General features: G+C 34.8%; 1 protein-coding gene across 4 annotated transcripts in view; it reads right to left on the minus strand.

Moving 5' to 3' along the window:
* The window catches only part of LOC150107481 (nucleolar transcription factor 1-A-like), a 554,391-nt gene that overhangs the window by 190,613 nt on the left and 349,372 nt on the right, over positions 1-14,406 (minus strand). For all 4 annotated transcript variants that reach the window (XM_090391894.1, XM_090391895.1, XM_090391896.1 and 1 more), the window contains exon 10: positions 8,523-8,664. In XM_090391894.1, the coding sequence (XP_090248020.1) occupies positions 8,523-8,664 (142 nt within the window). The remainder of the gene's footprint in view (positions 1-8,522; positions 8,665-14,406) is intronic.

The raw sequence follows: 14,406 nt of genomic DNA on the forward strand, positions 1-14,406 counted from the left end.
TTTGGCCTGAATCCAGCTTGATCTTCACTAAGCTTTCCTTCCACAATTCTTCTCAAACGTTTCTCAAGTTACTAACATAAATCTTACCAGGAACACTCAGTAGGGAAATACTTCTGTAATTCTAACATTCAGTTTTATTTCCCTTTTTATATATGGGTACTACGAGAGCTCTACTCCAATCATCAGGATTTTACCCCTCTGTCCAGGCCTTCTGAACTATGCAGTGCAGCCACTGTAAGACTTTTATACCACCATACTTCAGCATTTCTGGTTGAATATCATCTACTCCTGCTGCCTTTCCACATTTCAAGCTTTTGATGGCTTTTTTTACTTCAAGTATGGATATGTATTCCTGAATATATGCCCGTTGAGTGTTATTTACCACTGTACTATCATTGCTTGTTTTATTTAGCAAATTTTTGAAGTAATTACTTCATACTTCAAGGATATCCCCCCCCCCCATTTTCATGTCACCTTTATCATCTCTAACTCCTTTTACAGCACTCTTTCCTCCATTTCTAAGCTTCTTCAACAACCACCAGAATATTTTGCCACCTTCTTGATATTTATTTTCTATGTTCTTGCCAAAGTCCTCCCATGACTTTTGTTTAGCTAGTTTTACACAGTGTTTAGCTTTCTTACATTTGTCTCTGTATTCTCTAAGAGCACATGCTGTCTTATTTGTCAGGAACTTTTGATATGCTTTCTTCTTTTCCTTCACTGCCTCTTTAACTTCCTGTGTTCACCATGGAGTTCTGATTTTTCTATTCTTGCAGACAATCAGGGTTTTCTTCAAGGCTTGCCACTGAATCTCCAAGGTTTGGTTCATGTTCTCAAACTCTTTAATTTTTTCGTCAATAATTTTTGTGTATTTTAGTCTACAGTTCACATCTGAGAGCTGCTCAACTTTTATTTGCTTTAAAACTTTTCAATTCTTTAAAACATGTCATTCTTTTCAATATGAAATTCAATTTTATCCTGCTCAAGACTAAATAGTGATCACTTCCAATTTCAAAATCCTCTGTACACTCTAGTATCCTGCTCCAGGGAGGAAACATCACTATCAACAATAACATAGTCCATGAGACTTTCTTATTCCTTGCCTCTTCTCTCCATGTGAATTTGTGCACATTTTTATGTTGGAACATGATGTTAGTAATAACCAGTCCATGTCCTGAGCAGAAATCCAACAGCTATTTGCCATTATTATTAGCTTTGCTCTTTTCTCCAAATTTTTCCAAAATATTTTTGTATGTCTGATTTCCTACTCTGCGACTAATCGGAGATTACTAGTGTGAGCTAATGGAAGTAGTCCTACTGTTCCATAATGTAGTGTTTTTACATTATGGAAAATATCAAGAATAGGGATCAGAACTTTACCTCCTTTGCTGCGAGTTGCCCGAGATTGTACTATGCACTAGGACTACTTGCATTAGCTCATGCTAGTAATCACCGATTCTTTTATATAGTTTACTATATTCAGCATGAAACTCTCTGATTCCAATCTTTGAGTTTCTTATTCGGTTTTAAAACAATGTGGGATTTAATATCCCCTTAAGTTTAATAATGTTTATATCGCCGAAACGAAGCCTATTGGCTCTTTATATATAAGTAACTTAATGGTTGCACCTTTTTGAAAACTCGTATAGCAGAGTATATAAGTTCTTTTCGCTATACCCTTTGGTATCTATTTGGTCTAGCTACTCACTGATGAAGCCTCAAAAAAGGCTGAAACCAGTCTGGGTAGTGACCTCCCACCATAATGTAATAACAGCATACATTTCCTAGGAAATGTGTTTTTACATTATGGAAAATACCAAGAATAGCGATCAGAACTTTACCTCATTTGCTGCAAGTTGCCCGAGATTGTACTACGCACCACGACTACTTGCATTAGCTCATGCTAATAATCGCCGATTCTTTTATATAGTTTACTATATTCGGCATGAAACTCTCTGATTCCAATCTTTGAGTTTCTTATTCGGTTTTAAAACAATGTGGGATTTAATATCCCTTAAGTTTAATAATGTTTATATCGCCGAAATGAAGCCTATTGGCTCTTTATATTTAAGTAAGTTTACATTATTATTAATCTCCTATCAACAATTTTCCACCAAATTAGTCTTTTACTTGCATGCCAATACTGCCATATCTAACATTTCGTACTTCTAAGCACTTCTGTCTGAATCAATCCACCTAAACTTTGGTCTTCCTATGGGTATAGTCCCCTGCCATCAAACATCTGTTTTCCTAACTTTTCTTCTCCATTCTGTTTAAGTGACCATACCACCTTAGATTAGTCCTGCTCACATATTCTGGAATCCAAACAATGTCAAGTTCCCTCCTTGTATCTTCCTAATATCACCTGAACCTCCTAATATCTTCTATTTTGATTCTGATGTTTATGCTATTGATGCCATCTGTTCAGGATTCACAACTCTAATTTTTTTCAGAATTCTCATATTCAAAAGCTTCATTTCTAACCCAACCCTCAGATCCATAACTAAAAACTGGTTTGAACATGATTTTTGTATACTGCTAGTTTAGTAGTTTAGTTTTTTTGGCTGATTTATCTCTTATTCCATATAAATTAATTCAACTGGCTCCCCATCGTATCAACTTTGCTTATTCTTTTGTGTATTTTCAAATTTAATTTGCCATCTTCACTAAAAACGTGCCTAATAACTGAAATACTTCACTTGTTCTATAGGTCTTCAATTAAAATTGCAGCTAAAGTTTTCTATATTCTTGCCTATTTTCATAGTTTTTGTCATTTTATTGCTGATATTCATGATAAATCTGTTATTCAGTTTAGTTAAATAATCCTGGAGACTTACACTGGATGTATTTTGAGGCGCAACATCATCTGCATATAACAAATAGCTAAGCATATCTCCATTTCAGATATTGGGTTTAATGTCACTTTCTTTCTTGATGCGACAAAGATAATGAGTAAAGATAATGTGCATCCTTATCTTAACCAGATTTTACATCAAACAATTTTCCTGTATTTCCTTCAATTCTAACTGCTAACTTACTACTTTAATGTAGACTGAAGATGCCAAAGTTTGTGTGTGAAATATCTTCATAACTGGGTTATTGTGTATAGAGGTTAATGACTTCATATCAGTTGCTGTAGTATTTCATAATGCAAAGCACACATATGCTTTTGGATGTGTATGGTGCTATGCATTATGGGAATCACTGCCACCTAGACTGGTTTTGACCTTTATTGAGGTCTCATCAGTAGGTGCCAGACCCAGAAGGGATACCAAGTTTGAAGTAATGCAGAAGTCATATATTTCCCATATAGAAGTAGTGAAAAGGTGTATCACCTTACTATTAAATTATTTTGGATCAGAGATAGATGTTGAAAATTTTTTCACATGGTTAAAAACCTTGTTAAAAAAAAGAAGCTTATAAGCCTTGGTTTCCCTTGGTCTACATTATGGAATACTAAGGCAATTGATGTGAAGATACTTCATGTGTAAACTATGTTTGTTTACACTTGGATAAAGAATTTACCCAAGAATATAATTTCTTGGTATCTTTATAGTTTAATCAAGAAAAAAACTTTCTCCATTAAATATAGACTATTTATTTCTCTGTATAATGTTTTATTTATCCCATATAATTGTAGTATTTGTATTTTGATGTAGTACTATCATATCCTGTACACCCCTTGAGGGTACATGGCAGGAATTTGATGATGATGATGAATTGTAGTATTTTGAAAAGCATTTTTCTGTGCACTTTGTTGTGTGCCTTTACCTGGTCCACAAAACACATTATTGTTATATTCCCATGATTTTTCACCTATTTGTCATGAAGTGGAAATCTGGGCCAGACAACCTTCATTTGGCCTGAACCTGGCTTGCTCTTCTCCAAGTTTTTGTTTCTTAGCCTCGTCCATAAATCTCATCAGGAACACTCAGTAAGGAAATTCCTCTATAATTCTTCCATTCAGCTTTATTCCTCTTTTTACAGATGGGAACTATGAGAACTCCCCTCCCTCCCTCTCTCTCTCTCTCTCTCTCACACACACACACACACCATGACATTATTGATCTCTTTAATTTTGCCATCCATACTGGTTATTACTTCTCTTAGAAGGACATCATAAATAAACAGATAGAAGGTACTTCCATGGGTTCTTCCCACTCTCTCTCTCCTCCTCTGGCCAATTTTTATATGGAGTATTTTTGAAAAACATGCTATTGATACTGCCATTCTCAAAACTTCCATTTGGCTCAGACATATTAGATTCCTGCCTCCTCCTCCTCAACAGGCAGCATCCCAGAATCCAGGTTCACTACAGAAAAAGAAAACAATGTCTGCCTTTTTTAGATACTCTAATCATATCTGCCCAACGACACACCTTCTTTCTCAGTTCACACAGATAAATTTTCCCATCGTACCCACTCTCAATTATATGGCAACATCAAAACCCTTGTTAGCAGACACTCCAACCTCTTTTCTACCAAGGCTTCCCTTATAGCTGAACTCATCTTTATTCATCAAACTTTCTGTCCAATGGTTACAATGCCAAAAAGATCAACAAACAGCTGTTCTTACTATTCCTCTCAACATATGGACTACAGTAATGATATTACTATTTCCTATATCCAGGGCACCCTCAGAGAAATAGCCAGAACTTTAATTTCAAACCTCATTTGAAGCTGGCATCCCTTCACCACTCTCCTAAAGATCCACTTCATCTCCTTCTCTGTTCCAGGTATTTACAAGGTTCCTTGTTCTTGCAACTTATCATATTATAGTCAAAACTGGGAAATCTACCTTTGTGAACACAAGAAATACATCTGCTGCCACAACTATGGTCAGTCAGGTCAGGTTGACCATACCTGGATACCTTGCAAAATTGAAAATAAACTACTATGCTTCATCATAGCAAATAAAAACTTTAAAGAATCTTTTTAGAATCAGCAGTAAATTTAAAAAACCAGCCTAATCTAAATAAAATACGGTTGCATTAAATTTCCCAAGATTTAAGAAACTTTAATTCTTAGGCTCAAGTCCAACAGTACCCATAGAGGACCCCCCTCCCATAGACTATAATCTTAACATAATTTCTTCCACTTATTGTGTGTTTTTTTGCAACCATTATTACAATTTTAATACTGCATTCTTGAAGATGTCTTTGTGACAGAGATGAAATACTGGAATGATTAAACCTGCTGTTCAAGTATTTTTCTGTGCTGTACTCATTCCATTAATTTTTAATTATGAAATCATATGCATGTGGAGGTGATTACCTTATGCAAGTTTTAAACATGCATGTTTCTATTTTTAGACCGCTACAAATATATTTAAGCAGAACTGTGTGCATGTTTCAGCAAAGAATTGGTAACACTTTGGTAAAGGTCATGCTCTGCCACTGGTTTCTGAGAGTACTGTTGCTGTTGTTTAAAATTATGGCCAAGGCAACAAAGACTATTAAGTCATTGCATTATTCTTCAAAATGTATTCTTCTGAATCATGTTTCTGAGAGGGAAAAAACTCTATTTTGTATGAGTGATGAACTCATCTTCAGTAGGAAAAATAAATAAAAATAAGAAATCCATATAAAGGTTCTTCATTTTGAACAGAATTCAAGATTTACATCTTTCCAGCCAAAGGACTTTGCCAGTCACAATACAATGAGCAATGGAAGCTTCAGAATATTTTATGCCACACCTAATTGATATCAAAAGTAGAAACTAATCCAGAGATGGACAACATAAGGATCAACAATATGGAATCAACACAGTGATAAAATTTAATTCTGAGAGGTTCTGGGCAGTTCAGAATATGACTATAATTTTTCTATTACTTTAGAAGGAAATAGTGAGAAAAACAAGACAATAATTTGATGGTCAAGATGTCTCCTTCTTCGCAAGACTGAATACTATATAACATCCAAGCAACAAATTAAATATCAGTTGTCCATTATGAAACAATTACAGAAATGCCATCAGAGCTTGGTGAATTTTTAGCTTAGCTTTGATAAGATACCAAAAAGCATGACCATCTGACATACAGTAGCAAACAAATTAATCTGAACAAGCCAAATTTTCATTAAGTTTTTGATTTTTGGTTTCAGTTCACAATAATTATAGTTTTAGTTTTAGTTCACTATTTTGATTGAGTGCTGTGTGTTTTAACTGTCTCTACGATGTTTATTAATAGTGTTGTGCATTTTGAATAGTGTAAACAAGTTGACATTCATAGTGTTTTATTCATTTTGTACAGCTATAAAATGGATACATCTCCAAGAAAGCATTAAAAAATATGTACTCTTTCTCAGCACACATCCATGACTCAAAGACAAATTGCCAATGAGTGTGGTATTGGTTTGGGTACTGTTAATGACATTTTAAAGAGGTTTTAGAGAGAGAGACAGGTACCCTTTTCTCCAGACGGAAAAGGAACATGTAGGCAAAAAGGGAAAACAACACTTACTCAAGATTGTTTATTAGTTAGGAAAAAACAAAATGAATCAAAGATTGTCTGCTATAGACTTAAATAGAGATTTGGCAGCTATTGGGATTAATGTTTTTTTTGACACGATAGTCCAGTGAAGATTGTTGGAAGTAGGGAAGACTGCTCACAGACCAAAAAAAAGGAAGAAGAAGAAACAAATGTTGATGAAGGCTATGCAGAAAAAGAGGCTCCAGTGGACAAAACTGTACAGAGATTGGACTGTTGAGAAGTGGAAGAAGGTCACATTCTCAGATTAGAGCCAGTTTTTTGTCCAAGGAGAGCGAGTACCCTATGCTCAAAAATCAGTGGCTGAGAAGACTTCTTGCACCCACCTTCAAAGCTCTAAACCGCTAAAAAGATGTTCTGGGATTGTTTTGCACATGATGTCCAGGATGACTTGTGCCTGTTGATGGTATGATGAAAAGTGACCAACACATAAAAATATTGGAAAAAATAGTGGTCCCGCAGATCATGGAAGAAAAAGAACTCATCTTCCAAGAGGGTTTCACTCCATGCCACTCTTCAAAAACATGAGAGTTCCTCAAAAATCACAACATCCAACTGCTTCAGTGACTAGGTAATTCTCCACTGAAGTGAAAAAGAGACTTGGAAAATTAAGTTGTGATGAAAAGTATAACTTAATACAGTCCATTATAAAAGTATGGTTTCGAGATGCAGAAATAAGAAAAATTTGTTCTACGTTAGTAGAGTTCATGCCTAAGTGAATTAATGAACTTATTAGGAACAGAGGAACACATAAATTATTAAGTAAATTTGGTTTAATTTTGTACTTATTTTATTGCAAAATGAAAATTTTTCTTTAAAACATGAGTGTTTGGATTAATTTGTTTGCTACTATAAGTTCCTTCTCTGGTCCTTTCACAATTTTAATAAGTTAATTTTTTTGCAGTGTATTATAGTAATGACAAAAAAGGAAAGATCAAAATGAACACAAGAGCTGCATGTTTAATTATTATTTTCTTAAAAATCTCAGTGCACTTTTTAAAGTAAGAACACTAAGAGATGACAATTTAAAACAGAAACATGGAAAAATATTTCCATATTTATAAGCAATGTCTGAGTGCATTTTATTTGGAACAAAAGTTTTAAATCAATTTAATAAATAAAAGAATGGAAGTCATAAAGGCAATCATAATATCCTTATAATGCTAGACAACATAGTAACAGGCAAATAGTGATAGTGCTCCATGGGTGAAGCAATCAACACCAAAAATTACGATCTGAATCTGAACTGACAGAGGACAAAGGAAATTTACAGCATACTTAGAATGATCAAGAATCATAGGGAGGAAGAGATTAAGTGTTTGGAAATTGCACACTATTGTCTAGCATTATGACTGACCATGAATAATTTGTATGAGACTGCTTGTGATGATAAATGCCTCACTCAGTGCAGCTGGAAAAGGAAGTCATCTGTAGTGTGATCATTAACTTTTGAAGCTGACTTCATCATTATGAAAAATGTGAGGGAAAAAAATTCAAAACAGTGAACCAATCCAGGAGCTCCTATCCAGCCAATTCAGAAACCAAATCAGTGTAAAGAGGGTAGTCTCTCAACTACGAGAATAACCTCCCCTATTATTTTTCCCAGTCTGTGGAACAGAGCACTGGATTTCAGTTATAGCTGTGTGAAGTATGGGGTGGAGGAAAAATATTCTTCCTTTCCCTCCTGTTAATGGATCATATGGCAGGATATATTTGAGAGTGATGTCTGAAAAACAAGAAGTGAAACATGAATACATTCACTAACAATCCTAAACATTTACAAATGAAAATCAATGGCCTAATTTTTTTAAGTTTAAAGGACTTTTGAATTAAAACATCACTAATTTTTTTAAAATAAAATTCTATCCTAGAAAAGGTTGTAAACCTATAGAACATTAACACTGTGAACAAGATTATATAATCTAAGAACCCTAAATCAAGAGTCCAAACAGAGTATTTTTAGACCCTTAAAGGGTCTAAAAACACTATCTGAAATAACAATATACCAAAGCAAAATAAATGTGAAATAATATTACCCTTTGTGCTTGCTTATTATAAGATTCCCTTTCATTTTCTTTAAGTTGTTTCCATCTCTTTGAAATTTCAGCCATCTTTTCTTTAGAGGGTACATCTTTTAATTCTCTCAACATAATTCGCGAAAATAAACTGTATCCAGAACTAAAAAAAAAAAAAAGAGAAATAAGTGGAAATGTATATTTTAAATAATGAGAATTACAAACAAAAAATTAATTAATTACTTAAGAAAAAGAAATGCAATCAGTTTAATTGAGCTTTCCAGCATTCTTAGAAACAAAAGATTCTTTAAAAAAAATCCTCAGTTGTCCTTTTATTCCTCAGAAGGAGGAATAAAATGAGGAGAACCCCCATTGTTTTCGCCAGGGAACCAGGGCGAACAGCGAAAAGTCAGCTACTGGAACAAATCTGAAAACAAACCCCAACTCAACATCACCAGAGTTAAAGATCGGTTCTATCAACGTAAGAAGCCTGAATGGCAAAGAAATGGAGCTAGCTGAGGAATTAGATAAGTACCAGATCGACATAACAGGGGTGACTGAAAAAAAAAAGACAAAAACTGGTGAGATCTTTCTGAGCAATAAATACAAAATGTTATATTCAGGCAATGACAATCAAGGAAAAGAAGGAGTAGCCATAGTATTCAACACAAAATACGAGGCTAATCTTCTTGAATGGCAGTCAGTCTCAAGTAGAGTAATGTGGGCAAATATGAGAATGGGGAACTGGACAATGAGACTTATTTGTGCCTATGGTCCCACAGAAGGTTCTACTAAGGTAGAAGTGGAGGAATTTTTTGACGCTTTAGAAAAAGCAACTGACACAATGAAAAAGGAAAAGTTGGTCCTTGTTGGGGATCTAAATAGCAGAGTAGGAAATGATTGTGAGACATACAAAAATATTTTGGGAAAATTTGGAGAAAAGAGCAAAGCTAATAATAATGGCAATATTTGTTGGATTTCTGCTCAGGACATGGACTGGTTATTACTAACACCATGTTCCAACATAAAAATGTGCACAAATTCACATGGAGAGAAGAGGCTAGGAATAAAAAAAGTCTCATTGACTATGTTATTGTTGATAGTGATGTTTTCTCCCTGGTGCAGGACACCAGAGTGTACGGAGGATCTGAAATTGGAAGTGATCACTATTTAGTCTTGAGCAGGATAAAATTGAATTTCATATTGAAAAGAATAACATGTAAGAAAGTTTTAAAGCGAATAAAAGTTGAGCAGCTCTCAGATGTGAACTGTAGACTAAAATACAGAAAGATTATTGAAAAGAAAATGAAAGAGTTTGAGAACAGGAATCAAACTTTGGAGATTCAGTGGCAAACTCTGAAGAAAACATTGATTGATTCTGCCAGAGAATGTGGTGAGGTTGTGTGCAAGGATAAAAAAATCAGAACTCCCTGGTGGACACAGGAAGTTAAAGAGGCAGTGAAGGAAAAGAAGAAAGCATGTCAAAAGTTCCTGGCAAATAAGTCAGCTTTTACTCTTACAGAATACAGAGACAAATGTAAGAAAGCTAAACAGTGTGTAAAACTAGCTAAACAAAAGTCATGGGAGGACTTTGGCAAGAAAATAGAAAATAAATATCAAGAAGGTGGCAAAATATTCTGGAGGTTGTTGAAGAAGCTTAGGAATGGAGGAAAGAGTGCTGTAAAAGGAGTTAGAGATGATAAAGGTGACATGAAAACAGGAGAAAAAGATATCCTTGAAGTATGGAGTAATTACTTTGAAAAACTGCTAAATGAAACAAGCAGTGATGACAGCACAGTGATAAAAAATACTGACCAGGCATGCAGTCAGGAATACATATCCATACTTGAAGTAAAAAAAGCCATCAAAGGCTTGAAATGTGGAAAGGCAGCAGGAGTAGATGATATTCGACCAGAAATGCTGAAGTACGGTGGCTGCACTGCATAGTTCAGAAAGCCTGGACAGAGGTACGAATTCCCAATGATTGGAGTAGAGCTCTCATAGTACCCATATATAAAAAGGGAAATAAAACTGAATGTGAGAATTACAGAGGTATTTCCCTACTGAGTGTTCCTGGCAAGATCTATGCAAGTATACTTGAGAAACGGTTGAGAAGAATTGTGGAAGAAAAGCTTGGCGAAGAACAAGCTGGATTCAGGCCAAATAGAGGCTGTCAGGATCAGATCTTCACTTTACGACGAATAGTCGAGAAAGCATGGGAATATAACAAAGAGCTGTATTTAAGTTTTGTCGATTTGGAAAAGGCATATGACAAAGTGCCAAGAGAGAAGCTATTCAATACGCTGCAGTTATATGGTGTCAATGGGGCATTATATCAAGCAATACTTAGTCTATATTTGAGTTGTAAGTCAGCAGTCAGAATTAAAGGAAGTACAGGAAGATGGTTTAATGTTAAATCTGGTGTGAGACAAGGATGTACATTATCCCATCTGTTATTCATTATCTACATGGATCACGTTATGAAGGAAAGTGGTATTAAACCTGATATCAAAATTGGAGATGTTAATGTCAGCTCTTTGCTTTATGCGGATGATGTTATACTTCTAAATAAATCCGCTACAAGTCTGCAAGATTCTCTGACTAAATTCAATTGCTGTTATAATAGATATGGTATGAAGGTCAGCAATAAAAAGACAAAGACAATGAAAATAGGCAGAATCATTGAAAATGTCAACTGTGTTGTGAATGGAGAACCTGTGGAACAAGTAAAACATTTCAGCTACTTAGGCACGATTTTTACTAAAGATGGTAAATTAAATATAGAAATAGACAACAGAATCAGCAAAGCTGGTATGGTGGGAAGTCAATTGAATAAATTCATATGGAATAAGAGAGAAATTAGTCGGAACACTAAATTAGCTGTATACAAGACAGTGTTGAAACCAGTTTTAACTTATGGATCTGAGAGCTGGGTCAGAAGTAAAACACTTGACCAAAGACTAGAGACTGCAGATATGAGAGTCCTGAGAAAGATTAGATCGTGAACAGATGGCATCAATGGTAATATCATATTAAAAATGAGGATATTAGGAAAGAACTTGACATTGTCAGCATCCAGGAATGCGTTAGCAGAGCTAATTTCAGGTGGTATGGTCACTTAAATAGAATGGGAGAGGAAAGATTAGCAAAACAAGTGTTCTCTGCCAGGTTGGCAGGAAAACGACCCAGAGGAAGACCAAGATATAGGTGGATTGATACGGTACAAAGTGCCTTAGATGATAGAAATATAAGATCTGATAATGTTGGAGTCTTGACAAGTAACAGACTGATTTGGAGGAAAATTGTAGATAGGAAGTTAGTAATGATGTAATTTTTTCATGTAGTACTGTCATATCCTGTACACCCCTTGAGGGTACGTGGCAGGAATTTGATGATGATGATGATAGGATGAAAGTACAGCCAGATAACTGCTACCATCCTGTGATTCTTAACCCTAAGTAACAGTTTTGCCGGAAATAGTTCTTCAAACAATTTTATGAGTTGTGGGGTTAAAACTTGAGTTTCAAGGAGGAAGAAGAAACCATACTTGCCAGACAAAAATATCAACTAGCTTGGAAATTGGCTGGAGAGGGGAAAAAAATAGTTTTCTCAGAATTCTTATATCTTATATTCTTATATCTTGATCAAGTGCTTTATTTTTAATCCAACTCTTTGAATAATCTGTGTTGTATACTGTTACTTTGTTTATTCTGTTGTCTATTTCCATTTGATTTGTCATCTTCACTGAAAAGCTGTGCCTAAACAAGTAAAATATTTCAACTATTTAGGCACAACTTTTTAGTGAAGATCAAATTAAATGAAATAGACAACAGATTAAGCAACGCAGATGTGTGGTGGGAAGTCAGTTAAATAAATTTAAGTGGAATAAGAGAGAAATTAGCTAAAAGAGCAAAGTAGCAGTATTCAACCAGATTTGAACCAGTTTTAAGTTTTGGATCTGAGAGTTGGATTAGAAATAAAGCACTTAATCAAACACTAGAGACTACAGATATAAGAGTTCTGAGAAAACTTAGGGAGTGAACCAATGGCTTCAATGGCAAAATCATATTAAAATGAAGATATTAGAAAGAACTTGACATTGTTAACATTCAAGAATGTGCCAGCAGAGCTAATCTAAAGTGGTGGCCACTTAAATAAAATGGGTGAGGAAAAGTTAGCAAAAACAGGTGTTTTTGATGTCAAGATGGCAGGAAGGAGACCCAGAGGAAGACCAAGATGGACTGATTCAGTCAGAGGTGCCTTAAAAGAATGAAATGTTAAATATGATAATATTAGAGTGCTGACAAGTAACAGACTAATTTGAGAGACAATTGTGGATAGGTGATTAATAATAATAACGTAAACTTAATCATGTAGTGCTGTAATAGCAGTCTGAACACCCCTTGAGGGTACATATCAGGAAATTGATGATGATGATTATGATGACCGCAGTGAATGGGATCAATGGCTGTCAGACAGACATCACAGAGTTTTGTGATGTAGCAGAATCAAGGATTAACTAGGTGACCAGTGGTGTGCCCCAAGACTCTCTTCTTGGTCTAATGCTGTTTAATATCTACATTAATGATATTGGAGATAAGTTAATAAGTGATATTCAGTTTCTAGATGATGCTAAGTTGGGAAGGGCAATAATAAATACAAGAGATATAAAAATCCTTCAAGGTTACTTGAATAAGATGATGGGCAAAGGATAATGGCTTTGCTTTCAATATGGCAAAATGTAGTTATGCACTTTCAATTGAAAAGATCTCAATTAATATATAGATAGATATCTTTTTAATTCAAAATTAACTTCTGGAAAATGATGAAGGAGGGATTTGTGGATCATGGTTGGCATGGAACATAAATTTATTCTACCTGTTTTTGCATACTGCAAAAACAGGCAGAATAGTACAACAGATCACTTGGATGCTTAAAAACATGATGATTAGTAGAGGGAAAGAAATTATTGGGATCTCTCTCTCTCTAATGCAATATGCCCCCATCTTGACTACTGTGCTTAAATGTGGTTGCCAGAGTTTCTTGTGAATAACGATGTGGCAGAGAGAATTAAAAAGTGGGTGACCAAGATGGTTTTAGGTATGTGGAATTCTTTGTATGAGGATAGATTGAAGATTTGTGAAAATTTTTTACAAAAATTAGCTGATAAACATAAGAGAGTAGTATGATAGAAACATATGGTCTACTAAAAGGTTTCTATGGAATAGATGTGGGAAAAATTTTTCAATATATGACAGAAATAGAAAGAACAGGTCATCATTGAAAGTTGAGGAAAAGTATTGTTCATAGGGATATAAAGTTTAGATTTTTTTGCTATGAGGGTGGTGAATGAATGGAATAGGCTGCCTAAGGTTGTTGTCAGTGAATCATTTTAAGGAGAAATATGATAGATATTGTATGAATAACAATAGTTTGGACCTCCCACAGTGAATCTCGGTGCAATGTGCGAGAGGGAGGGGGCAATGACAGTATAATTATAAATTGGTTAGTGTTGGTCTCCTGCAATGAGTCCTGGATTCTGTGGATATGCTCAGTTAATAATAATAATAATAATCTATACATTTTATTCTTACAACTGTAATATAGTATTGTGCTAAGCTTATTTTCACAGCTCATAATATGAATTAATTTAATGTAATTAAATACTTGAACATTTTATGTAATGAAAAGGTTTTTTAATATTGTTTAAAAAGTAAATTATTTTGCAAAGACAAGTCAAAGATCAGATCATGTGACTGAGTATACTGTTGCACAGAATGTCCTCATTTTCTGTAACTTAGGAAGTCCATAAATTCAAAGCAGCTTTGCATCATGACTTTTGTCCGCACGGTTAGCCTAAGGGCTATGCACTTCACAACCATATGCCTGGGGAAAGGAGTGTCCT

The sequence above is a fragment of the Typopeltis vanoorti genome, chromosome 4 (assembly GCF_054136105.1).
Source record: "Typopeltis vanoorti isolate ZY-2024b chromosome 4, IOZ_Tvanoo_1.0, whole genome shotgun sequence".
In the NCBI taxonomy this organism is placed as follows: domain Eukaryota; kingdom Metazoa; phylum Arthropoda; class Arachnida; order Uropygi; family Thelyphonidae; genus Typopeltis; species Typopeltis vanoorti.